We start from the raw sequence: 27,986 nt of genomic DNA, 5'->3' as shown, positions 1-27,986 counted from the left end.
ACTGGCGCCGCGCTTTTTTACCCCGGCACTACGAATCAACTCGTATCCATCGTTCTCTTTAGTTCAGTTCAGACCGTCGGACAAGAAGTGTGTGCGGTGACGACGGAACACTTTCGTACGCACGTAATACATATACGTAAAAATGACATTATTGTGTTTGTTTATAGTTTCAAATGAAACTGTGCATTAAATACGTTCAAATAACACATGTTTTGTTTAAGTGCGTAATTAAGAGTTCAGAGGATTGTTACAAGAAGTTTTCCTTTGGATTTGAGGGTACAAAGAGATATTGAAGATGTCAAACACTTCCAGTGATTCAGGAGAGACAACGCAGGCTGATGTTAAAGGTTTGTTTATGAACCAAATTAGATATTAATATTATTCATCACTTTTCAAGTCATGATTACAGTATTTAATTCGATTTATTTAATACTATTTAAACGCGAATATATTTTCTGTACTTTATGTTATTACTTTTAGGTAGAGTATCGCGAGAAAAAGCTGCTTCTACTTTTTAACGTTTTTAAGCTCTACGTACAATCTAATTTGTTTACAAGTAATTAACTGACTTATTTAAGATAATAAGTATTATTTCTTATAGTTATATTGATAATATCAATGATATTAAGAGTGTAAGCTCTCGCTTAATAAAAAAGTATTTTTAGATATCTTATAAATAAATAAAGCAAATTCATACACTCATATGATCTAGGAAATAATAATCAACTGCAAATTTAATTTAAATTCATATTTAATGTGCCAATACGGTTAATTGATGATTATCTTTAATTCATAGGTACTGAGATTTTAAGAGTTTTATCGAATTTTAGAATTCATAAAAAACTTATTATAAAATTGTTTTTAAAATTATTCGTTCTGCACGTCTTAGGATTCTGACTGCATACAGTAGTCATAAGTACACAGTAATAATAATACATACATATATATGAGTATGATTCGAAAAACTGATAGCGCAATTAAGACCATTTCAACTGTCAAGATGGATGCAGATGTTACGTCACACAAGATTTTGTATTACAAAATTATATGCAGCAAATAGGCGGACCGCGTCACTATTTGAATAACTGGCATGTTAAAATTCTTTTTTCAAATATTTAAAAATAAAACTTGACGATAGTCATTCTTAATAGATCTTAATTAAACCAATTTTTTTTAATTCGTTATAGTCATAATTGTAAACATTAGACACTATGACAAGTAGAAGTTGTTGTGGGCAGGCAACATAGCACGGAGAAGAGAAGGGAAACCGAATCAGAAATGAGGGCATATGTTATCGAACAAAAGTAATCGACATTACTCAACGGATTAACAAGTTGAAGTAACAGTGGGCAGGGTATAGAGCGCTCAAAATACAGCCGCTGTGACTGTAAGGTTCTGGAGTGAAGACCATGCACCGGTAACTGCAGCGTAAGACGTCCATTCACAAGGTTGACGGATGAACTGTTAAGGTCGTCAGGTGACAATGGATGCAGGCCTGGTCCTGTTGGAAATTTTTGGAGGTGGCCTATAATCAGCAGAGAATGTCCTATGACTGAAATCATGACGACTAGATATAACACAAAGAAAGAACAGAACTTTTACGCTCCATTTGACAATCCTTGGTCTTCACTCCGGAAGGTTCCAGCGAAAGTTCGGAGTTCTCGGCCTGTCCATAGCTACTAGAAACTTGCCAATTCACCTTCCTAATCTCGTGAAATAAGCTAAATTAAGGCTCTTTAATGATTTGCGGTCTAAAACCGAGTCGTAAAGCTATAAATGTAAAGTGACTATAAAATTCTTTAGTAGGATCACGATCCGATGTAAATAGTATTTAAAATTTAATTCATTTGGGTCAAGTTTCAACACGAATATAAAAATTTAATTAAAATATTTCTGAACTGTATAAAATATTAAATGTTTTTATATACAATTTTAAAAAGGTTTTACCTATTATGATATTATTATATATATAATTGGTGAATGTTTGAAAAAAGGTTCCAATCGATTGCATTAAATACACTCAGAAATGACAACTATCCCTACACTGGTTAAATTAATTAAATCAACTATTAACACTCGTTAATCCGTGTTCTTGTAAATAATAAACAGATCGTGTGTTTAATTTATCAAACGTTTGGTTATATTACAGCTTAATATCCGAGCGTTCGAAAGCCGGAAGTTTCAGTTTTAACCTCTCCTGACTCGAATTCCGATTTTAGATTCCTTATTTAGTCGCCAGTTGTAAATGAAATGATGCTTTTAACTTCTTTTTGAATACGTTTTTGTTGACCTGACCACACCGGTGCGGCCTGCCTTAATTTAGTAATTTGTTTGATGTTATAATTTTTAATTTCAATTACTTCTCCTTTACTTTAAATGTTAATGTTATTTTTAGGTTATAAAATATATCTCTTCATCATCTTTTCAAACATAAGTACCGGTTCAAAGTTGCCAGGAGGCATCTAATGCAACTGATTTTGCTCATATAAAACTATTATATATATACATATAAAAGATGAGTAAATGATGTACCGATGTAGCCTAATCTAATAGAAACTAGAATCAAATTGAACTTCCCTATAAAAGCATCTTTTACATTAAAGTTACGTGGATTCCAAACGCGACCTGATCTGAAACGCAATCTCCCCAATTCAAATTAAAAAAGACCTGATCTGAAAAGAGCCCGCAACAAACTCAGATGGGTTTTGTTTGTTGTCATTTTTACAATTTCCTTAATACAGTAATAGAGCAATTCATTTCCGAACTTTATTATATAATTTGAATAAACTTTTTTAATTTATTACATGATAAATCAGAGGCGAACAATCTCGAACAAAAAAAGATTTAATTATTTTAGAAATGGTAAAAACGTATATAAATGAACATTTCTTTTAAATGTAACAAACAGTAATTCGCAATATTTTTAAAACTTAAACATCGACATTTAAAAATGTTTAATACAATCATAATATCAAAAAACTGAAAAAGAGCATTGAAAGTTTGTTAGACATATAAAAACTCTTTTACTAAATTTTATAAATAATAAGTTACAAATTATAAAAAACATATGCTGCAAGAAAATCAATCGGTTCTAATTAGTTATAGGCTCGCGGACCCCAAAACAAAGGGTTCGAAAAGACCTACTTGCGACTGCACATGTTAGAAGGGTGTCAACCCCACAGAGAGCACAAGTGTTCATCGTTACAAATTTTTATTTTCCTACTAGAACATTCTATTATCGACTTTACTGCGTACGTAATTAAGATTCTAATAATTCCACCGTCCATTGGACAAGTGATTTGTTTGTTCACATGTCGCGACGCGGGGGTCGCGTGAGACTCAAATTATTTTATAGTGTTGCCATAAAAACAATGGCAAACCATACAAAATCTAAGTAGTTACTAATGAATGAAAATAATGATCGACAATTATTCGCTTATTCAAAACGCGTCAATAATTAGCGCGAAAATTTTAACGATCACAGATAAAAAAATGTTATTTAGTTTCTATACAGATCATAAATTGACAATTAATTTTGGCGAATACAGCCATAAATATACTTGGAGCTTAATTCGGCCTTAGAGTTGCTTAGATTGTACATAAGATATATATTTATATAGATTTTACTTTAATTTGGTTATATAGCTAATATAAAACGGCACATAGATTTTTATCGATATTATATCAATCGTGAATAAATATGAATCTAACGGGGTAGAAATTTAAAGCGGTGAATTTATTAAAATAAACACAAATGCGTATAATATACACAAAACAATTTGCTATTATATAGGACGTAACTCATCACAAAAATTTATTGCCTGTTATTTAAAAAAAATATATAAGAAGTTTGTATTGTACATATGAATATCTAAAAAGTGTTTACGCAAAAGTGTCATAATATTTAAAAAAATATCTGGTGATCACTTTTGTACGTTATATAAAGAATGAAAAGAGCCCAACTTGATAGTAATTAGAATCAGATTGAACGCCCTTCAATTTTTAGCTTCGTGAGTTCCTAACGCGCCCTGGTATGAGAAGAGCCTACCACAAACTCATTTTTGTGGTCATTATATTATCTTTAACTTGAGCACGTTACTCCCAAGATAAACTTTGACCACTTAAAAATACTTCATGCCATAAAAATATATAATAGGAATAGTTATAATTAAAAGAATAAGCGAAAAGTTTTAAAAAAATAAGATGCACGGAGGTGTGAAAGAATTTAATTGTATATAGGAAATATATTATATTATATGACGTAACATGTATTAGAGAGTTTTAACGTCTGTCATTTAAAAGAATAATAGAAGTCCGTATTAAGAAGATGGATGATTACAATAGATACTTACTTAAAACGTGTTACGGGATATTTACATTTGTTCAATAGATACGTATATTTAAAAAAAATTGTCAAGAAAAATTCTTGACGGACTTATTCCATACGAAATTGGTCCTGTTAATTTGTTAACATATTCGAACTGCTTTTTTCAACTCTACACAGGAGTCACCCTTTGCTTTTTTATTATTGTCGACAAAGATACAGATGTCATACAGCCGTCACAGCTCGCGTTATTACGGCTATTATGTGCACCGCATCTGGTACGCAGTTAGGGTGACCTTTGTCTAAAATTTTTAAGGACACTAATATGTCCATTGACGATAAAAAAAGTTTAGATTTTTTATTACAAGAATTTTAAGTTGAATTAAGAAATATAATTTATTTCGATTTTTACAAGTTGATTTGTTATTGATGTAATAGCTTTAAAGTTATTTCCAATCAACTTATATAAAACGATTCGTCTTAAATATTTTTGCTACATTATTTTTTATTGGAGCGACAGTAAAACTTCTGGCAGTACAAATTCTACAGAAACATAAAGCAAACAATAATTCATTTTAGCATGTAGTAATTATAATTTTGAAATCGCTTTTAACTATATTTAGATAACATTATTAACTATTTTGGAAAATATTAAATTTATAATATATAATCACCACATTGCACATACATTAATTAACATCAAATATTACCCAATAAACGAGTACAATTTTTTATTTAAATCGATAGTACTCCGGTAGTTTTTTAATGAAAGTATCATTTTCGCTTATTATAAAAGATGGAAACGAATAACAGAAGGTCTCACGAAAAAAGGATGTTTGCTCAGCCTATATGGCTACCACATCTGGCGCCCAAGCGCAACCTGACGTCACCAGTTTGACATGTGGCGACAACGGTCCAATATTTTATTGCCGGCCTTATGAATTGTTCTTTATACCAAAAAAAAGACAACACATTTTCTACAATGTATGCATGTAGATTTTTTTTTAAACATGTAATTATGATCATACAACAGTGAAGAATTAATACTGTACCCCCATCATCGCGTCAACATAGGCCAAAGGATTATGGCTATGTCGTTACTCCACTCAGTGGCTTACTAACGCCGCGTCTTCTGGCTTATGTTTACCACTGGAGAACCTATCGGTCCTAAACGTTTGCACGAATGATGTGCCCACTTGATGTACTTCTGTGAATTAGATTCTTTTGCGGCTCTCCTTATTCCATCTAGCAGTGCACTCTTCATTGTTCTCTGGTTGATCTTGATCTTTTATGGCCCGTCGTCACAGATTTATATGTCATCACCGGCAAAACACACCAGTGAAAGTCTTCAGACATTGCTGTATTTTGGAAGAAAAATTTTTGCATATATTTTATATTGTATATTATTAGAACATATAGATTATTATGTTGTATAATCATTTTGATTATTAAGTAGTTAAGGATCGTCTTTAAAAAGTGATTATATTTGATAAAGATCTAATCGTTGCTACGTAGCAACTAATAGCTTCAAAGCATTCTAAAACTTATAACATAAGTAATAAGTGTAGGTGATAAGAAAGAAATTAATTTTCTGAAAAAAAAATATTACGTAACTAATATATATATATATATATATACGACACAAGTGACGATGTATTTAATTTTCTGAAAAAAAAATATTACGTAAATAATATATATATAGACCGCACGAGTGACGATGTATTTATTGGTGCTGCGAATATAGATCGAGATAAAGATCTTGTTATTTCGGAGATTATGTTTGATAAAGTATTTTCTCCTTTCGATTCTGGTTTTTATAGAACTGACAATACATATTTTGGCATATTTACAGAGTTTTTTTTGATGTAGAATATTTTTATTATATTTATGTTATCGTTTCATTTTAAACTTAAGCAGTGTAACTATCACGACTCGATAAATATTTACAGACTTCGCAAAACGTAAGTATATATATATAAAAAAGAGGGAAATTTAATTACTCCCATCGCTATTAATTAATGTGCACTTAAGCGTGTATTTACTGGACTGCATGAAAAATAACAAAAATAGCCTTTGCAACATAATTAAAAAGTTTTTTTTTAAGTTTTATGTAGAAAACAACTCAACCTTACGAAATAACTGGCAATTACTAAAACATGTAATCACTGTCGTCTTTATTTTGGACTGGTATTCATTAACTGACATACGGATTCCGAGGATTCGAGGTAGCAAAACGCAGAAGGCACCTAGTCTAACGAAGATCGAGGGCGCCTGGAAGAAACTCGGTTCGTGCCGATATATACTACTACTCTACCGGATTGGAAAGCCTTCGGGCTCTTAGATCGCTTGAGATGACGTACCATCAAGTGACTAACTAGGCTCTAGGGTCCCCACGAGGCGACCTCTGCTTGGACTGTCACTCGTCCATATTCATTATCCTTCGTAGTCAGATGGTACACGAACTTTCTTGTGGTAAATTGATTCAAAGTCGCTTAGATCGCTTTCAGATATTACCTGGCACTCGTATAGGGTCGATTTTTGTTCAGTTATCATTTAGTCCATTAACAGTTTTTGTGACGGCTATTGTCTATTGATTTTTTATCGATTACTTCAACAATTATGTTCCAATTTATTTGATTATTTCAAATATTGCGCAAAAAATTTCACCAATAAATACTGTACAAAAACATGTTTGAGTGTATACAGAATTTAAAAAAATTCCATCATTAAAAATTAAAATTGAGTCTACACCATCTTTGTCGTTTCTAGCGGCAGCGAGAAAAAAATATGTGGATCCTGTTTGTATTTGTAATTGTGGGATTTCCCCGCCTTCGTAATATTAAACATTGAGACGGACGAGAATTTCGCCAAATAAAGACACTGCACAATTTGGCGGCAAGTTTTTTTTTAATTTGCATTGTGTGTCAAAGGTCCATGATAAATTGGTAATAATTGTAAATATTATGGCTTTTTCTTGTTACAATCTACAGAATAACGGGGTCAATATATAGCTAATCTATCGGCAAAAATATTTAAAGCTTTTACAGATTTTTCAATCATCTTGTGCAAAGTAATTACTCTGAAATATATTTCATTAATTTTTTTTTCTATTTCTAATTTTCGATAAATAATCATATATTTTAGTACATGGTATAACATAAATTAATTGAGAACAAATAAGCTATACATATGTCATAGTCATATAAGCTATGCAGCCAAATAAAACTTTTACACCTGTAGCCAATCAACCTGTATAATAAAACTTGTTAAAATAAACACAGATGTGTATGTACAATGAATAAAGGAAACATCTAGAGTCCCTGGAGATTCTTAAACATTAACATATATGTAATATATTTTAATCAAGTGATTATGTATCAAATAGTTAATGCTAAGCTGTCCCTGATTTGCAAATGGCGTCGCATGGGCGCCAGTCATTTGTTTGTGAACGCATTTTTATAGCATACTGTATGTAGATTTTATTTAAACACGATAACATTCCGCATTTAATTCTTGAACACAAGTGTTAATAATGATTACATTTCACATTGAAATTTAAAAAACTGTGCTATTTTTTTTCAATTTTAAAATATACTTTAGTGATGTTATACAGGTTGATTGATAATAGGCGCAAAAGCTAAAAAAAGGGTCAAAGTATAGCTCAACAAGAAACTTTAAAGCCTTATCACATTTTTCTAATTATCCTGTATTAAGTTATTGCTCCAATATATATCACAAAATATCATTTTTATACTGGAATAGATAGTCCAAAATCTTCTTGCAGTACAGTCTACAGCGATAGATAATAAACAATAATTATTTTTGAAATAGAATAACCGAATTTTGGAAACGTTTTTTATTACTAAATTGTCATGATATTTTTTATTATTTTTGAAGTCATTGATTTTAATTGAATGTATATGAACTATATTTTCACCAATTTAAAACTTTTACACCTATAAAAAATCACTTCGTATAAATTATATAAGAACGTGTGTGTCTTTACATCTAATGTTTCTCCATTATTAAATATCAATTTATTTAAATTTTGTCCCAAGCTAAATATAGCATAAATTATCTGTGGGCTGTCAGTTGAAATTGACATTTACCATTCGTTTCCCGCCTTTATTTCAAACTATGTTAGTTCATGGTAAAGAAAACGTGTACAAAGGTTACCTTATCAACACGGCAATGAGCAACGTCCGGTGCGGTGTTGCACGTGTTCTGACGCACGTGAAACTTCTGTTTCAAAATACAGATGCCGTAAAAACTCAACGTTGTAGTCAACAAAAACAGATTACAATCGCAAAAGAACTACACGCGGCTCCGCAGCGATATTCGCTCAAACTAATACAGGATGATTTAATATACGTGTTAAAACTTTAAAACATTGAATGTACAATTCATTTGTTAATTAATTATTGTTTACTTTATGTTTTCATAGACTTTGTACAATCCGAAGTAATTGTCAAGTCGCATACCAATATAAAAAATAAATTAATGTTACATACTTCAGAGTCATTTTTCAGCCAGTGTGATTGGAAATTAGTGTAAAAATATTAAACCTTTTTGCTGACAAGTAATCTATACATTCACTACTTTAAAGCTTTCACAATGAACTAGTAGATATCTAAGTAAACGAATAGAGCGCTCATCTCGAGGTAAATGATACAGCTTATAACAGCTGCGTTATACAGAGTATCGTAATACAATATCTTATGTAACGCCATATCTGTCGTCATCACTTTGAGACATGAGTTGGTACATCTCATTTCACTAAAGCCGTCTTAAACCGGAAGATTAATGCGTACGCACTACTTGTGTACAACTGATATAAACATAGTATAAACGTTTGGCATTGGCTAATGGACTTTATTTATCGGAATATACAGCTTTAGTGGGATTGAGGTTTCATAGCACTAAAGGTACGTAGCCTAGAGATCAACAGTAGGAAATATTGCCTCTGCTCGTTCCTCTGCCTCTTATTAACAACACCACGGGGTGAGCTCAGGCAGTATGCTAAAGCCTGGGACTCTTAACACTAGTTAATTTCGAACTGCTACAGGAGGAATCTACAATACTTTGAGAGGTCGCAAAGCTCTCACTCACTTCTAGTGCTTGGTCGGTCAATTATAGTGCTATTGTTACTGCTCTTCCGCGTGTGTGAAACCGCGTCGAGTAAAAAGAGCATAAGATCTACGGCGGATAGTCCCCCGCCTCGCCGCGTATACCTAAGGTGCGGTACAGCGGTTTTGGTAGCACAATTATAGAAACATTTCATGGAATTATTAGTGACAAAGACTCGCAAGAGTGGACGTTGGTTTGAGCCTTTTCTCGACTTTAGCATTTCAATTGCAGGACTTCTAAAAGAGCCGAACCTCGTTGCATTTATTTAACTATATAAAGGACTTCCTCTGCTTCTCGTTAAAGGTTTGAGAATAAAAAAAAATATTTATTCATAATACAAACAATAACACCGGTAAGCTGTTAAGTAGGATTTTTATGAATTACGAAATGACCTACATTAATAATAAACAAAGTAGCAACATTGTTACGTAGGTACAATCGATGTTGCCAGTTAACAATATCGAAATGTAACAGATGTCAAAATCGCTTGTAATAAGCACCATAAAACAATTGTACGCATGACATGAGGCTGACAGATGGATCAAGTTCTCAGACTGACAATTCACAATGGAACACGTGAAGGTCAGACAAAACAGATGTAAGTTATAAGCTTGAGAACTTAACACTGCTAACAGATTATAAAACTGAAATAAAAAACTGTAATGATCACTTTTGTTAATGTTTGTTAAAAAAAATTAAACATTAAAATTTTTAAAAGAAATGCTCTGTTTGATATTCACTTTTATGGCCTACCACGGTATCTCTATTATCATAAAGCATAAATATTTTTTTAAGTAGACTTAAGCTTAGAGTGGATTTTAAGAAATTATATCCCTAGATGGGGTCAACAGACGTTCAATAAAAATGTGTGTTAAATAAAAAAAAATTTCGAACGCTCTTATAATTCTTCTTCGTCAGCTCATAGACCCCTACAACAGAGAATAAGCCTCACCCAAAGTTATCTATGGGAAGATATACCATAATCGCCATGCTTGACAAGGGGGGTACCGATCGCAGTGAGGTATTATGGTACGCAGAGGACGCTGTTTCCCATCTTCTGGAAACCAGTAAACACTGGCAATTTCAATTAATTAATGCACAAAATGTAAATTTTACAAGATTGCAACTCAGAAATCGAACCACCGACACTTCCGCAAATGTTAGTCCTCTATCGCTTGGCTAGCACTGCTATATATATGTATAAAGCTTGGGTAGAATATTTTTATAATCTTTTTAAATAGTATGAATGGATTTTAAATTACGGCTATAAAAAGCAGTACGGGCCATGCGAAGCGGGCGAAGGACAGGTAGTTGAATAAATAAAAATTTGTATTTAAAACTCATTTTCGCAATAAATTACGTTAAATGGATTCATTCTTATTAGAATAAATTCTGCATACCTACATTAATATTAAAGGGGTGATGGATGGAAGCCCGAAATTCGTCGAAAAGGACAAAGGGAGGAAGCTATCGGGTGGCCCGAGACAAAAAGATTCACAACGCTTCCCTTCGTCGCGGATACAGAAAAACTAACTAATGATAAAAAACATTATTTCGTATCGAAGTCTTAGCAGTGCCTTCGGGTAGGTTCGTTATTTTTAAGCGATTATTAACGCTAATTTGTAAGCGTTAAGATTTTTGTTACTTAAACCGTTTTTGAAAAAAAAATTCATATCCGCAAATTTTTTTATAAGAGGCATATAACAAAAAAGTGCAAAAAGAATTTTAAAAACGCTAAAGTTATCAACGTTTATAATCGTAGCTTGGAACTTTCCCATATTTTGTCCATTAATTTGTTTACGAAACTATACAATTTACAAAGTTTTATAATATGACATATATTACGTATGTTTAAAGACTTTGCAATGGATATGATAGCGATAAAAAAATTATATAGTATTGAAGTACAACTTTCAACTACGTTGATTTTTTTGTTACGTAAATCTGTTTTTATTTTAAAATCAAATTACGTCACATTACAATTTTTTTCAGAAGATTAAGTGCAATTGATGCATAGGTTAAAAATGATAGATTATTTTTTTTCTGTAAATTTCAATACGTCAACATCATTTAAAATAAAAAAGAGAACGAATACCGCGTTCGAATTTTAAATTTATATTACAAAGCTGCCAGTGACACGAAAAAGTTCATTCAACGTTGTATTATGTTTATTACTGTTAAACAATGATAAGTTCCCAGTCGGTGGGCATACGTTGAAAACATCGCGTGCTCCGGTCCGTGGAGGCGTGAATGACACGGTGCGGCCTTGTTAGGTCGTCTGATTTTATTTATTTATTTTATCATGCATGACTGGCTTTATCGTGCACACTATAATATTCTTTAATCGTCGATGTCAAACCAACGTATGCTAGAGTACACAACACTTAAAGATTAACGAGGTTTTTATCATTATCGAATTTTATTTAGTAATTTAATTTATATAAAGAAAACTTGTTGCATTAATCTAAGCTTTATATGGGGACAGTTGTAATAAATTAATAAAATATATTGATTTGACATCAGACATTTTATCACTGATCGGGAATAGTAAAGCATTTTTAATTTATAATTAGCTCTGGAATGAGTTGCTCTAGCTACTAGACTAAGGAGCGGTGGTAGTCCAGCGGTAGAGGACTTAGACTTGCGATCATAAGTTGATAGTTGAATTCCCAGGAAACAGAAATAAAATTAAAATTTTATGAATTAATTGTGGAGAATTCTCACAGCCCACAACCAACTTTCCGAGGATGGGCAGCAGCATCGTCTGGTACCATAATTGGATTAAGTATAAAAGGGTGAAGGTTAAAAAAATAAAGTTTACATTTGCAGTTTAAACTTTCGTAGCAATCTATTATAAGTTAAGCAATTACCAACCATTATATCTAGGTGAGCTGAATTTGATTATAGTTTCTTATAAATCTGAGTATATCCGATATCCGGATATATCCGATGACTATATTTGAAAGTCGGCTGCGCTTCTTCCGACCGGTCCTATTCGAAATCTATCGGGGGCCTATGTCCAGTAGTGGCTGAAATAATGATGATGAAGTAGACTTCAGTACTGGAATACTGAAAAAACTGTAAAATCTGCAATACTAAAGGCGTTAACATCTTTCAAATTCCTTCAAGTCTAGTACCAGTACCTTAAAGCTTCTTTTTTTATAATTACGCAGTAAAATAAAAATTTAAATATTTTAAAAGTCTGTTTTAGCACTTGTTAATTTTAATTATAAACAAAATGATTTAAAATAATTTAAAACTGTATTAATTTATTAAAATGTTTCGTGTTATATATTATCTGTGGACCAGTTGCGAAGTTTACTTTCTTTTATATCTATATGTTATATAAATAAGAGCAAGTTCCGATTTTAAATTGGCAAAAATCAGCGCGGAAGCTTTTACATTTAAATATCTCTGACTACATTTTGTGACTATTATTACGTAACGCATTGAGATATTTGACCGTTAAACAATTTTCCAATATTCGAAGTGTTTCCGTGTTTCAGCGCACCAGTAAATTGTAATTCCTGGTCGTAGTTATAGCCAGACAAAACACAAAAATTCTTTTGCGAATCACATTGCAATGCTAATAAAAACATTTCTGCAACATATTTACTTTTTTGAAATGATAGCTTATATCTAAAATCGTATTATTCGTAGCATCTTTTAAATAGATTCGTAATTTTAAAAAACACGTAAACTTATACATCATCATCACCATTTCAGCAGTAAGATGAACATAATTCAGCAGTAAATATCCCACCTCCTCCCCCACAACTTTCCAATTGGACCGGTGGGAACCGGCATACGTCTAGCGTCTTCTGATAACTTTGATAAGTTCGTCTGACCATCTTGACGTCATACTCTGGCCTGCTGGTCCGTGGTCTCCACTCAAGGACTTTAAAGCGGGATTTAATAAATTATAGATGCACTGCGCGCTATATGCCCACTGTCATTTAAACTTGCCAATGTACTGGGCTATGTCGATTGTCTTCGTTACTCTACGGATTTTCTCTTAAACTTATTATAAATACAAAAATAATATATTGGTACCGAATAAAAATTGATATATCTCAAGATAAAAGTAGGCTTATAACTAATAAATAATTAGTACAACAGAAATTACTGTTATGTTGTCTGTCAACAAAAAAATTATAAACATAAGACAATGTCGTGAACTATTGCAGCCACGTGACTTTAGGAAAGCGATCGAATGTTTTGTTTATAGATGTTTACTCGTAGGTCACGTCACCGCATTCCTCGTGCGCCGCAACCGGCATTTGCATTAATTCGCAAACTGGTATCAAAAGAATTTCAAATAAAATTCTATTGCTAACAAGCTGCCTAATTTAAAATGGCGCCTAGCGGCAACTAGTTCGGCATTTATTTCTAACCAACATCCGGGAAACGACGCTTCAATAAAATACCAAATAGATCGTTTTGTATTTTTATTGGCACTATTTATCATTTATGATATATTTTTATTGTTTAATCGAAATGTTAATATTGCTCTAGAACAAGATGGCGGATTTTATCTGTCAAGTAACCTGTCTTAAGTTCTCTTTCATAATTACTCCAATTCCGAACTAATTCACATTTGTAATTATAGTAAATACTTAAAGGTTAATTCAAAGTGTTACTGATAAAGTTATTCTTTAAATTACTGTCTTTGTCACAACCAAAAAAAAAAAAAAATTCATAGCACGTTAAAAGCCAAAACTAATTTCTTTCGTAAGTAGTCGTACATTATAATTTAGTTGCATTTTTATTAATCTGATCGATTAGCTTATTGGAAGGAGTCATAGACGGAATTGTTTTTTTTTTAATCTTTCCGCTTCAACTGTCACTGTCACTGACAATTGTGCCCATTGTTGTAATTACACGAGCCATACCAGATGCGGGGTAACATCTGGCCGTACGATTTCAACTCGGCGGCATGCGAAATCAACTTTTTATATGTGATTTATTTTATCGGCACTCGGGCGCCTGTACAAGGTCAACAGAGACGGCCGTTGGCGCCCAAGTAGGTTGAAGAAACTTCCCGCGCTTTACGGAATTTTCTTTAATTTTTTTTAAAAACTTTTTTTAATCGCGTAAAAATATTTACGAGGGATAAAAATGATCTATTTACTTTACGTAAGTAATTTAAACATTTTGTACGCAACAAATGTTTTGTTTAGTAAATAATTCATTTATAAATCCTTATATTTCTAGTTTGGTCGTACATGTTTTATCTAAGTATTTGGTATGCTAATTTTTGAAGGTATTTAAATAGAGACGATGGTTATGAATAAGATGCGGACGTTCTTAGTAAGCGCTTTTGCGTTTTATATTACTTAAGACCACACGCAACTACTTCGGTAATGTTCTAGAACTTGTAATTGATTGTCATCATTTTTACATTAAACAGAAGTGAATGATTTTGAACAACCTCAATAGTTGATTTGTGCTTTGTGTAAAAATTACCAATCAATATAAGTGTTGGATTGTCACGGTAAGCATTCCAAGATGCGAATGTGCGAGCAATACAAATTACAATAATAAATATTTACTATTATAAAGATTAAGTTATTTGTATTATAAATAGGAGGTATGATTTTAATTATTTAAAGTTTTGTTTTATATTAGTACACAAAATTGTAATTTAAGATAAACAGATGATTGACAACGATTGTAGATGGTTAAAGAGGAATGGAAATCGAATTTTGATGGTTGTAAAAAAATGTATATTATCAATTCATTAAAGCCACCTCCATATTTTCTTAGTTCTAAATAGTATATATAACTATTATTAACTACTAAATAAACATCCGATTATCCGATGTTCACTAATACTTAGTGATTAATTTTTGTCCGCAAAAGATTTCTTTAAATCTCGTCACCCTAATAAGTTTGAGCTCGAAGGCAGAGCTGTAATTGTTGCCATTAAAAAAATACTATTGGCTTTTCCCCAGATGTGGTCATAAACGATTAACGCTGTTAAAAGTTTACTGACTTGTTTTTTTTTTGTGTACAGAAATGTTCGTTGAATATCGATTTTTGTATTACTTTTCTATTTGCATATGTAATGAATCTAAAAGAATAAAGTAACATTTTCATAAATATTGTACAACAATCATAAAATATTCAAAATATCGATATTCAGATTCGATATTTTGGGTTGTTTAATTTATATTGAATATTATGTTTAGCGAAGGTATTCTACCTAAAAGGTTTTTCCCGACAATTAGGTATTTTATAAATGACACATTGCATTTTTATTTTACCTGACAGTATGCTTCTCTGAGATTCCATTTTACTAAATGTTAATATACATATATTTGTATTATTTTTATTTAATAGCAAACATAGTCTATAGACTAAGGTAAGTTGTTAATATTATATTATCATTGCTAAAAGAAACGAATAGTATAATATACAACAAAAATATACCATTATATCGCAACAACAAAGTTCAATGACAAGAAAAGGAAATCAGACCCTTTGCTTAGTCCTACTAACTTCGGCTTGCTAATAATTGAAACAGTAAATAATAAAATATTAAAACGCCTAGAAATCATAGAAAGCTCTCGAAGGACCTTTTATGAACGGATGTAACTTTGGAAGAACGCGGAATGTCTTCATTCTTGGTAGAACTTCATCCGCGTTCCAGGTCTTCCGCTGAGGATAAGAAACATTGATGTTTTTTCTCTCCATAGTCCGCTTTTGTGACATTATTTTGTTGACTATCCCTAACGTAAGCGATGCCATAAACATGCTACCTGAATAATCGTAAAAACTGTGTAGTCGAAGGCATAGAATCTTTCGCACCTTCGCACTTAGATGTAAAGTGTCATTGCCTCAGTAAAATAACCAGATATAAAGAACCGTCTTTTAATAAAGAGATTTAAAGTATAAATAACGTTTAGAAAAATCAATACAACACAGATGTCCTAACACCTAGCGTAATTGAATTCGTTTCCAAACGTAGCAGTTGCTCGGCTGTTACACTGAGCTGTCAGATACCCAAATCGCGGTAAATTAATGGTCTCCTTTAAAGAAACTTTACATATACGACATTAGCATGTGTTTACCCCGGAATGAAAAAACACCGCCGGTACAATCGCAGACAAAAGTGTTTCGGATAATTTATTGTAATTTCTTTCCTTAAAATAATAAGGTACTTAAATCATTCTTTTGAATAATATGCCTGGTTTATTAGTTCTTGAAATATATATTTCAGCGATGAAAACAGATGGTATATTCGCTAAAATAATGTAAAAAGTTAACGACACGAGCGTACCATGTTAAGCCCCTCTCGTATAATTTTTCAGTAAAAAAGTAATCTATGCACGAGTCTAGGTTTTATTCAGAAATCCAGCGGTGACCGATCCGTAACAAATTGCCGCTGACAAAATGTCACCCAAATGCAATATTTCACACTCAGCCAGGTGGTTTTATCCATTAAACATCGTATTAGAGATGAGTGCAAAAAAGTTGGCAGACATTTTGAAATTGGAATTTTTTTTTGGCACACATGTCAACAGTCTTCTCGGTTCGCAATTTAAAAATGATCATACTGGCTGAAATTTTTGCATTCTTAATTATGTGTACCTAATCCCAAAGAGGTTCTTTTATGAGAGGGCCGAATTGAGACGGTTGCTGCGAGTTATTTACTACCATTGCTTTTACAAAGTTGTTTTGTTTCGGGATTATAAAACTAAAGCATACTAAATAAATAAAATATATAATTTGTTATCATTAGCCAATTAATATGCCGATTTGTTTGTGATAAATTTCATCGTCGTCACCGTTTCTACCCATAGACGCCTGCCTACTGTAAGGAAGGCATAGGTCTCCCCAAAAATATCTAAAGAGGGATATAACACAATCGCCACTCTTGGCAGCCGGGTTGGCGATTGCTTTTGTATCAGGTTACGCAGAGGACGCTACTGTCTATCGTCTGGAAAGTTGTTTATAAGCAGCCGTAATCTTGTATAATTAATGCACAAAGTGGCATTTATAAAATTGAATCTCGGGATTCGAACCTTGGATTCTCTACCGCTGTGCTACCATTGCTCAATTGCAGTAATCATAACACTTGTGATCATTTTAGCTAGTAACAACTTCCAATATCATCACTAATATTGGTGATCGACAATAATAGACGAGCTATCTTCAGTATTATTAACAAGTATTGATAAATATGGTTTAATGTGTAAGTGGGTATTCGTCAGAACCTATTTCAGCCACGGAGTAGCAAAAAATATGATTATAAGAATTTTCAGTTTTAAGTGTGCCGTTGTTTTCAAACGTAAATATTAAAGATGTTATTCCGGAGTCATGGATCATATGCGGAGTTCGGTTTTGTAAAAAAAAAGTATTTCAAACAACTGGATATTTTTGACCTGATTTACACTGCTACTTGTGTCATTTTAAAATTCTGCGGGGTTTAAAAGGCAGAGCGCAGATGGCGCTTGGTCTAAAATCTCTTTTAAGGTAGTAAAGGCTCCCCGAGGAGACTTACGATATTAAAGACATTTATTTTTGTGTAAATACAATAAATCTCGTGAGTAATATGAAATTTATTTTAAATGATATGACGAAATGGTGGTTTTGAACAATTTTTTAAACCGGTTTTATTTCACGTAAGATCAGAAACACGTCATTATTTTACAGTAGCGTTCAACATAAAAAACACTTCTATAAATGCACGGTCCCAAGCCACAATCGTTTGCTTCTTATTTTAAATAAAAATAAAAACAAAGATCCACGGCACATAATGAGTATAAACACAATAGACGACATAAATATCTATGGTTAAGTTTAGATTCCACGTTCGAAGCACGTGGTTTCCAGGTGCCTTAGCCAGACATGGATGTTGAGACTAAGAGAACTGAAACAATAGATTATTTTGACTCGCACCGACAGCGTCTATAGACGTGCATCAATGTTTGAACAGTTGCTAACAATGGAGACCCATATTATCGTCGTCATCTGCTTTCGAGTGCCGCCAATATGGTTTTTCTTTTATGTTTCTTGAAATATTTCTCCTATCTTTTACAGTACATTTAATCTGTTAGTTATATATTATAATCTTTTATATCTGTTAAGATCTAAGTTAATATAGTTATACAGGATGAATGTCTATAGGTGTAAATTACGATGAGTATATGCTATATAAAGGATGCTTGTTTATTGATGTAAAAGATCTAAAGGTGTCTATGTACAACTTTGCTGTCAAACGGTACACCGAATACAAAAATGGTATCAGAAATAATAAATAACGTAATGATAATACAGTATGAGCGCGTTCGAAATTTGCTTTATTACGTAAAAAAATTAATTGTTGTTTATTATCTGTCTCTGCAGATTTTGTGCTGCAAGTTGTAGGCTTGTCGCATTTTTATAGAAAAAAATAATGGAATATATTTCAGAGTAATCACTTTGTACAGACTGATTGGAAATAGGCGTAAAAGTTTTAAAGCTTTTTGTTGACAAATGAGCTTTTTATCTCATTAAAGCTTTTACATATATATCTAATTGCGATATATATACATATATGTGGGAAGGCGAGATTAAAACTAAGAGCGACTAATCGCTATTTAAAAACTTATGAGATGTGAATTGTTTATTTTATTATAAGAGAATAATATCCGGAGAGTGTTGACATATGTAGCAATAGAACGATAAAAAGCAATTCGACATAAGAAATTGTTATTTAGTAGTGTTAGTTATAGCAATGGCGACCGCATGGCGCCAATGTGTCGCGGCATAGGCGCGCGCCGCATACGTGACTAACGGTCGATCCTGGCCGCGGGACCGGGTTTCGATAAATCGCGGGTCAGCTCCCGGGATTTCGGCCCAAAAAATTTTATATTATGTCTTTTAACTTACCAAAATACAATAATAACATAGTATTTCTTAACTTTGCTTAAAGTTTACGAATGTATTTTTAAATACATTATTACATATCGATAAAAAATCGATATTTATCGAAATAATGGAGACTATATAAATATGTCTAGTCTATGGTTTATTAACGGACAAAAGTAAAACATAATAAAAGCTTGCGTTCATTACATATAACATAGTCCACAACATAATATTATATTATGTTGTGGTATATATTTGCATATTGTAGGCGTACACAGCCCTGGCCATAGTTATGCTAGCATATATCTAAACGTTATATAATAAAAATATATAATAAAATAGAATACAGACAATCTATGTTAAATTAATTATAGGCAAGATTTTATACGTTCAATACAGTGATATAGAAAAAAAAGTTGACTATTGTTTGCATTGACACTGAAAGGATTTCTAGAATATTCAAAAATTTTAGAACACGTAAAACGAAAGAAATAATGAAACGATCAGTAACAAAGTTTGTTAATGAACGAACTTATTGTTGGATTAAATTAAATAATATTTTATAACTTTGTAAACATGCACAGAGTAAAAAGCTTAAAGACATTTCTGTTTAAAAATATTTTTTATCTGTACATAAAACGTAATACATTTATCAGAATCTTTATAGAACATCGTGATGTTCTCCCTATTAATATGAAATGTATAAGTGTTGCAGAATATTCCAGATTTTTTATATTATGAACGATAGTTCCATGTCTAAAACCACACGACAGCGCCATCGGTAATATTTGCTCGGTGAAAGTCGTAACAACATCACGACTTCTCATACATTAGGCTTAAGAGACCGTGCGAATGCACCTCCGCGCCTATATTAGTCTGATTTTTTTTAACAACAACTGACCGCTCATCATTTTCTCATTTATTCCGGTAGCGTCACGTGAAACGAATTTCCATCACACCGTTATATCGCGCGTCATTATTGTATACGTCACTTTGACATTTATATTTTTTTTTAAATATTTTATGGCGATCATACACGGCCAAACAAATTAAAAAGAGAAGATCAAGAAATTATCTACTGCATAATCTTTCGATGAGCACACCTGGCGCATTGTTTTAAACTTAAAAGCATTCAACTGTCTGTAGAAATTTGTATTATATATAATTTATGATTAGTCATAGCATAAACTTAAAGTTTAAAAAATTGTTTTCATTTATGAATACGCAAGTACTTCTCTGTTCTAGTCATAAGAAAATATTGTATATAAGAATAGGCTGTCGCGTGAGTCCCGAGAAGTAAGATCCGAATCAAATAGTGGCAATACCTTTCCCAGCTGTCTCCGCTTAATAAAAGCAAAGAAAATTACATTGCAAGCAACATAAATTATAGCAGAAAAAAGCCTTAATAATTATGATAATTTAGCTGAACATGTAAATTATACTAGCATAAAGTAATAATAAAAACGTTTTTCTTAAAAAAAAGGTAAATTTTAAACAAGAACAGGCCGTTTCTGTGAAATTTGGCGCCAGATTAGTATCTATGGGTCTGGGTCTCGGCGAGGTCCGGTTTTATCTTGTGTCGAGATCGACACCCATTCGACGGAGAGGTCCATAGCGCCGGCACCTTTGACTTCTCTTTGTTTTAACACGTCAATGTGAAAGAGCGTAATGAGCGCTTGCGAGGTTTTTTTTTACACCGATCACTTATCACATTGCATCGAAACTTTTGAAGATCAATTTTTTCACAACAAAAAATTATATAAAGAGAACCATTCATTATCACAGTCAGTTTTCAGTGATTTATTATTTTTAAACTAAGAATGTACAAAATAAAGGAAATGGGTTGATATAATTAAACCTTATCGTCGCGTAGGCGGAGTCCTAAGATCTTTACCATCGTTTTAAGAAAAAAAAACAACCTTTAGTGTGAGAAGTGACCTCTTCAACGCCTTCGCTTACTTGTAAATATTTGACTCAAAAAATATCTACTCTAATGTTAATGCAACAAGGTGTAAATTGCATTAGAAAGATATATATAGCGGTATTATCGTTGGAACGCCTTCACGGCGCCGAAGCCGCCCGATTATGAGCCATAAACCAATTCCGGTAGCACAACTATTACCGGCGTACGATTATCAATATTAATTGGTCGAATGCACTGGCCTTTTGCATTTAAGCTAGCACTTTCAAAAAAAATGTTCATTAATTTTAAATTTCGAATAAGTTAATACAAAACTTAACTAGAACTTTAAAAATAGCTAATAACGTTATACATTGATATGTTGTTTTAAACTAATATATATCTAAAAGACATGTATTTATTAAGTATAGTAATATTGACACAAAGATATGATGAAAGATGTGATGAGAATAGGAACTTTTTGTTTAATTAAGTCTTTAAATTTATTAAAAGATTTTTAGTAGAAGTGCATTGCAATACTGTTAAAAGTTACCCATAAAATAGTTACTAATTTTATTAAAAGCTTTGAGGAAGGCTTTTATTTATTTGTACATCACTATTTTTGTTAAATCAAAGTTTAAAAAAGAATCAAAAGAAAACAAAAACGAATGTAGATTGGTATGCGGGCAGTAATTTCTAAAAGAGGTAAAATTAAATAAATAACAATCAGGGACGCGTCTGACCATATGGGCGCAAACCAGTTTAGTTTATGGTAGGTATGGATGCAGGTGTTGCCCGCTCGCTGAGAGTTTATCGCGAGATCGCTCCTTACTTATAATCACTGTAAATCATGACTCATGTATTATTAAATTTACTGTGTTACCATATGCAATCCATTAATTTGGATAGTTAGGAAAGTACTTTTATAGAGAAAAAATACTTTAAAAAGGAGGCCGTTTATTTACATTACTATAATGTTTTGTAAGTAAAAATAAATGAAAAAATAAAATGAACAAAGATTTTTGCGTTGTGGGTGTTTGACAGCAACGGTCACATGTTCGGTAATTTACTTTTCAAGGGTCAAATTCGAAATGTCTTTGATGATCTATTGATAATAGCTGACCAGAAACTCAACATTTACTTATTGTAAATGAAATTTAATAAAGTTTTATATGTATTTGTCTCTGATCGTTCGCTTGACTGAAAATCTTGGCAATTCCCGTTTTTTTTTTGTAATGAATAATTACAGCTCTTGCGATTTTTTATCTGACCATAGTTTGTAACTTTAATGTCTTAGTTTCTATTCGTTTAAAACCATACAAGCTTTATTTAATTATTACTCAAAATACTTTCAAATTAAATGAAGCCAATGACGCAAAACGCGCAAAGTCAGTTGAATCATACCATTATCATATTAAATCTTGTTTCAAAAATGTAAATTAAATAAAATTTTAGCAAAAAAAGTCGAAGCGATATTTGCATGGCAATTCGATGATAAAATTATATTTCGTTCTGACAACACAGGCGGGCGCCGGCGCCAAACGACAAGTACCATTTTCCCATGGCGTTAGAAAAAAAAAAACTCGTCCCGCTCACATCCTTGTACGTTGCTAATTATACGATTTATATATGCCATTTATGAAAGGCCCGTATAAAGACGACTGGATTTTCGACGTTTTTTATTCTTCTTAGAATTCGTCAAACTTTGTTTTCGATATTGAAATAAACACTCCTTTATTTTAAATAGTAAAAACTCTTTACGTTTCAGTATATATTTACAGATATATTACAAAGTCTGTAGATAGTAGATGACATAGCTAGCTAACTTAGCTATGTCATTTATAACTCAAGAACGATTAAACTAATTTTTATGATTTTTGTGTTTTTGGTTATGTCTTCGTCCGGAATATAATCTACCAGTCTTTATAGGTTAGATTAACCTTTTTGTAATTGTTTGGTATGTGTAATTGTGTGTAAATATATATTTAACAGAGTTTTTATAACACATCATTCATAAATAAAAACAGCTGGACCTATTTTAGATATTTTTATGTTCATTGATATTTATTTTAAAGTTGAACACAAAAATTAGAAGTTTGAAAATCCGAAATCTGTTCATTAAATGACTTCTAGGCGGAAAGGAGTTCGTCGCGTGACTCGATATTAAAAATACATATGTATTTATCATTTTCACATTTTTAGAAATTGATATTAACATGATGTTTTACCCGTAAATATAGTTTTCAAAATAGTTCTGAAAATCTTAACGATTACGTCCAAATATTCAAAAATAAAATAATCTTGCTACGTATTTAGAAAATGCAGATTGGTCAGCACAATCCATACTTGTTTTATTGGCAGGGATCCGGAATCACTAGTTATGTGAACAAACGCGTCTATTGTCTACAGACGTGTGTGAAAGGAAATATGGAGCCACGAGAAATGACGTCGGACATAATAAAACCTATTTATTAACTTTGCTATTTTATAACTTAAACATACGGATTTCTTGAGAGATGTATTTAATGTTATTGATATTCTGGAGGTTGCTTTTCAATACATATTGAACAGCATATTATTTAAGGGTCAAAATTTAAATACTTACATTAAAGATAGTGACAGACAGATGATAAATACAAGAAATAAATGTAAACTTGCATCGCCTAAATATCTTTTTAAAAATGTTAACAAATTCTTCATTAAGCTAAGTAGTTACTGTGTGTCTGAATGTAAGCATATATAAAAAAGTTCCACAAGATATCATAGACCTTTTTTTTGGTAATTTTAAATATGAAATTATAAGTATATTATTAAATAAATCTTGGTTTTTAGCGTTTACCTCTCCCACAATCTGTTGAAATTGAACTGATCTAGACGTAGTGGTCAATATACGATATATTTTAAACGTTGGAGATATTTTATCATTGATTATATCTTTACATTTTTTTATTTAAAATATTAATCGGATTTTTATAATCTGTCGGTCAGTTTATTTAAAAGTATTTTGAAGCTCAAAATAAGTTAATGTTTATTGTTTACTGTACGCGTTATGATCAAGGTGATCAAGGTGGTGTATATTAAATATTCAAGAAGTCTTTTTACATTCTTATACTGTCTGTAATATCGATCCTTGTCGCCATCAGTGAGATAGTTGGTGCCTCAATAGCACCATTTCGATCGTTTTGCTGGTGGCAAACATTTTGTTATCTATGTCCAAATTTAAATAGGTTCTCAAATTTAAATTTGGAAATTATCATCACCCGATAGATACTCCCTGCATGGCGTAGGCGTCTCCCAAAGATCACGACGATGACCGATGACCGATAACTTTCCCGTTCCGCCTATTGCCACTTCATGCTGACGATTTATCGAGCTACGAACTTAGATTCGAACGCACAAGAATATTAAGTCTACTAAGTAATGTGGTCGTAGTGGCAAGTAATACAAAGCGTTCACACGAAAATGCTACAATACCATTTTATACTTAGTCCGCTGGTTTCGTGGCCTGCAGCGGAGGGCATTTTGTACACGGATCGTGTACCGAACTCTATAACGAGCCGGCGGCGTTTGTATGTCTGTCCGTTGTCTTTTTGTCGTCCGCAGCTTCCGTCGCTCCCACTTATAGATAATAAATTTTATTTCAATGTCGACACGTTATAAAACGCCTGACTTGTGTTAAAAATTTTGAACTTTAATTATAGAAACAAAAGGTTTGGTTTAGAATACATAGTAAAACTTAATTAGTTTTTTAAGTTTAATTCCTTTATACAGGACAGGATGATTTATTTTTTGGGGGTATTTGTTAGCATAAAGTTTTAAAGCTTTTACACATATTTACAATTGCCCTTTATAAATTGATCACTCTGAAATGTGTTAATTTTTCTTCTATTCGTATGCGACATCCTATAAATTCTGGCATAGCAAAGTTTGCAGAGATAGTTAATATTTTTTGTAATTATCCCAATTTTAAAAACGTTTCTTTTTAATATATTACAATGACTTTATTTATTATTTCTGAAACCATGTATTTTTTGCATAGAGTATACCATAATGTGACGACAAATGAAGTATACATTTTCCTTTTTAAAGTAAAAAAAGGTATAAAACCTATGACCGAATACGTCTTGAATAAAATACGGTTATCGAATACACAATAAAACTTATTTAGTTAATTAAGTTACTATTTAGATCGATTGATAAAGTCTGATAAAGTTACCTTTTGTTTCAGAAAGAATATTAGAACGCGACGCAGGCTTTGTGTCTGGTGGTGATGACGACGATTCCTGCTCGGGGCCGGCACATTCCGACGATTCTGGCGTCAGATTAGCCGACACCGACTCCAGGCTCAAGAGGGAAAGGACACCCTCTCGACTACAACCTCCAAAGAAACGCATACGACTTAGCTCCAGGGAGGATTTGGCCAGTCCTGAAAGTGACTCGAATCCCTTCAGACCTTGGTCATTCGCCGAGGAACCCCAGAGAGAACCCTTGTCTTTAGTGAAGAAGACCAGCGACACTAGTCTACTAAGGCAAAGGAGGAGGCCACTAGAGCCTCCGCCGTCTCCTATACCACCACCAGAAAGACCCGGGCCACCCCGAGTACCTTCACACCCAGGCGTTGTGGAATACACAGAGAAGGCAAAACCTAGAGAACAGAGGAATTACAAGAACATGACTAGAGAGAGACGAATAGAAGCAAACGCGCGCGAGAGAACGAGGGTTCATACAATAAGCGCCGCCTTCGACACTCTACGAAGAGCAGTGCCGGCGTACAGTCATAACCAGAAACTTTCTAAGTTGTCTGTACTCCGGATAGCTTGCGCGTACATCGCGGCGTTGTCAGCGGCGATAGAACCTGACGCAGACCTCCCAGCGGCAGTGGAAACTGTCACGCAGACAATACACACCGAGGGTAAGCTCAGGAAGAAGAAAGACGATCCTTGAACGCAACGACGAGAGATAGTATGACACTATGCCGTCCTTTAAGCCTTCACTTAAACGATGATAAGAAACTGATATTTACGGAGAAGTCTGAACCGAATATAAGAGCTGGAACTATCAGGGACTTTCGGGAATAAAAAGCGACGGACGTATTGAAATGTGAAAGTTGGGTAGCCCTGATATATTACGGGAAGACGGATACAGTTTCATTCTAGCGACTGGTAGTACAAAGATGACAATAATATTCTATGTTAAAAGTTAACTATTTATTCGTATTACGCAGTCGCTTTTGCGAGTTTTAGAAACTTTATTGTACGCATGTAGATGCATGCACATGCTTTAGATACGGAATCTCTAAATGACATTGCCTATCGATAGATGATAAATGTTCCTTCACGATTTCATTGGATCTCAGACCATTTTTAATCTACAACGTTTCTTTAAAGATAACATAGTATTCGGAATTTAAAGAAAGAAAAACAAATGAATTTGAATTTAATTACAAAAAAATATTTGACATTATTGATTTATGAAAGTAAAATTTAAATTTAGAACGAAAATTTCACATGATTATATTTTTTGTCTGTGATCCGACTGAAAAAAGCAACCATACCATGTTAACCATTCCCCTAGCCCAGTATTAAAGTTGGACTTCAAAAATTGTAAAAGTCTCATTTGAAAAAAAATGATGTATTTGGCTTTAATATTTTATATTTATTGAAACGAGTCAGTAATTTTAAGTGAGAACTGTATATTTTATCTAGATTTTAATATTTTTGTAAATAATTAGTGTACATATATAAGTCATAGTATATGAAATTAAATCCTGTAATAAATCGAGGCGGCACATAAGACAGGCATTATTTAAAGACAATAAATATGATTTGAAAATTTTGATATATTTTTCTGTTCTGGCATTTTTTGGGATAAAAAATGGAATTACAATTAATGAAAATATTTTTTTAATGATTCACTTTTATTAAAATGTTGAAGCAGTATCTTCTGCATTTAAATTCGCTCAAGTAATGCATGTGGACTTTGAAATGCTACGTGGCCTTATCCAGGGTTGTCATATGCCATATGAACATATAAAAATAAGCCGCGGTCAATAATATAGGATTAAAATAACTAGAAAACTTATTAAAACCGTGTAATGTTATTATATTACTGCGTGTACACTGTCGTAAGTCGTCCAGAGATGCCTCGAGCGTGGATTGTGATATAATTTACTGTAAATAAATGATTATTATTAAGAATTAATATTACGACATCGCCATTGTTGTTGAATTGTTAAAGAATTGTATGAAAGATACGACTATTGTTACGTGAAGGGGAAACGTTTTATTTTGCTTTGTCTCGTTTCTAAAGCAATCAAACATAGAATTAGTTATAAATAAGATAACACAGCGATGATCTTAACGGGTGGTTATGGCCGCTATGTTTGAGGTTATGTTTATAATGGAGATGAAGCAATATAATCGTTGTATAGTTGTATTAAAACTATTTATGCAAATAAAAAGAAATGAGAGTAATAAATAAAAGAAGTACATAAATATTTACTTGTTATTATTGTCACCATCACTTATAACTATAATCCACGAGAAATTTCAACATTAAAAATAAGTTTTTTATGCATTAGACACCACGTTTGTAGTTTTAAATTAGTTACGAGTTTTCATATTTAAAATTCTCACTTAGTTTGATGAATATAGATAAAATAGGAGAAGAAATTTGGTTTATTAACGGGTATGCTAAAGAAATATTAAAATTTATTTACCTAAATATATATACTTAAGCGTTAGCAAGTTGAAATAGCAGCAGGCAGAACAGTTAACAGCT

General features: G+C 32.3%; 1 protein-coding gene across 1 annotated transcript; it reads left to right on the top strand.

Annotated features, from left to right (window-relative positions):
- The first annotated feature begins 83 nt into the window (after nucleotides 1-83).
- net lies at nucleotides 84-27,683 on the top strand. The gene is made up of 2 exons (XM_068761698.1): nucleotides 84-347; nucleotides 25,435-27,683. Exons 1-2 carry the CDS (start codon nucleotides 296-298, stop codon nucleotides 26,148-26,150), a joined length of 768 nt encoding a protein of 255 aa, XP_068617799.1. The 5' UTR covers nucleotides 84-295; the 3' UTR covers nucleotides 26,151-27,683.
- The last annotated feature ends 303 nt before the right edge of the window (nucleotides 27,684-27,986 follow it).

Source organism: Battus philenor, unplaced genomic scaffold, assembly GCF_028537555.1.
Source record: "Battus philenor isolate CCGP_79_NKW_IND1 unplaced genomic scaffold, ilBatPhil1.0.hap1 SCAF_15, whole genome shotgun sequence".
Taxonomy (NCBI): Eukaryota; Metazoa; Arthropoda; class Insecta; order Lepidoptera; family Papilionidae; genus Battus; species Battus philenor.
This window is presented reverse-complemented; position numbering and strand designations above follow the sequence as displayed.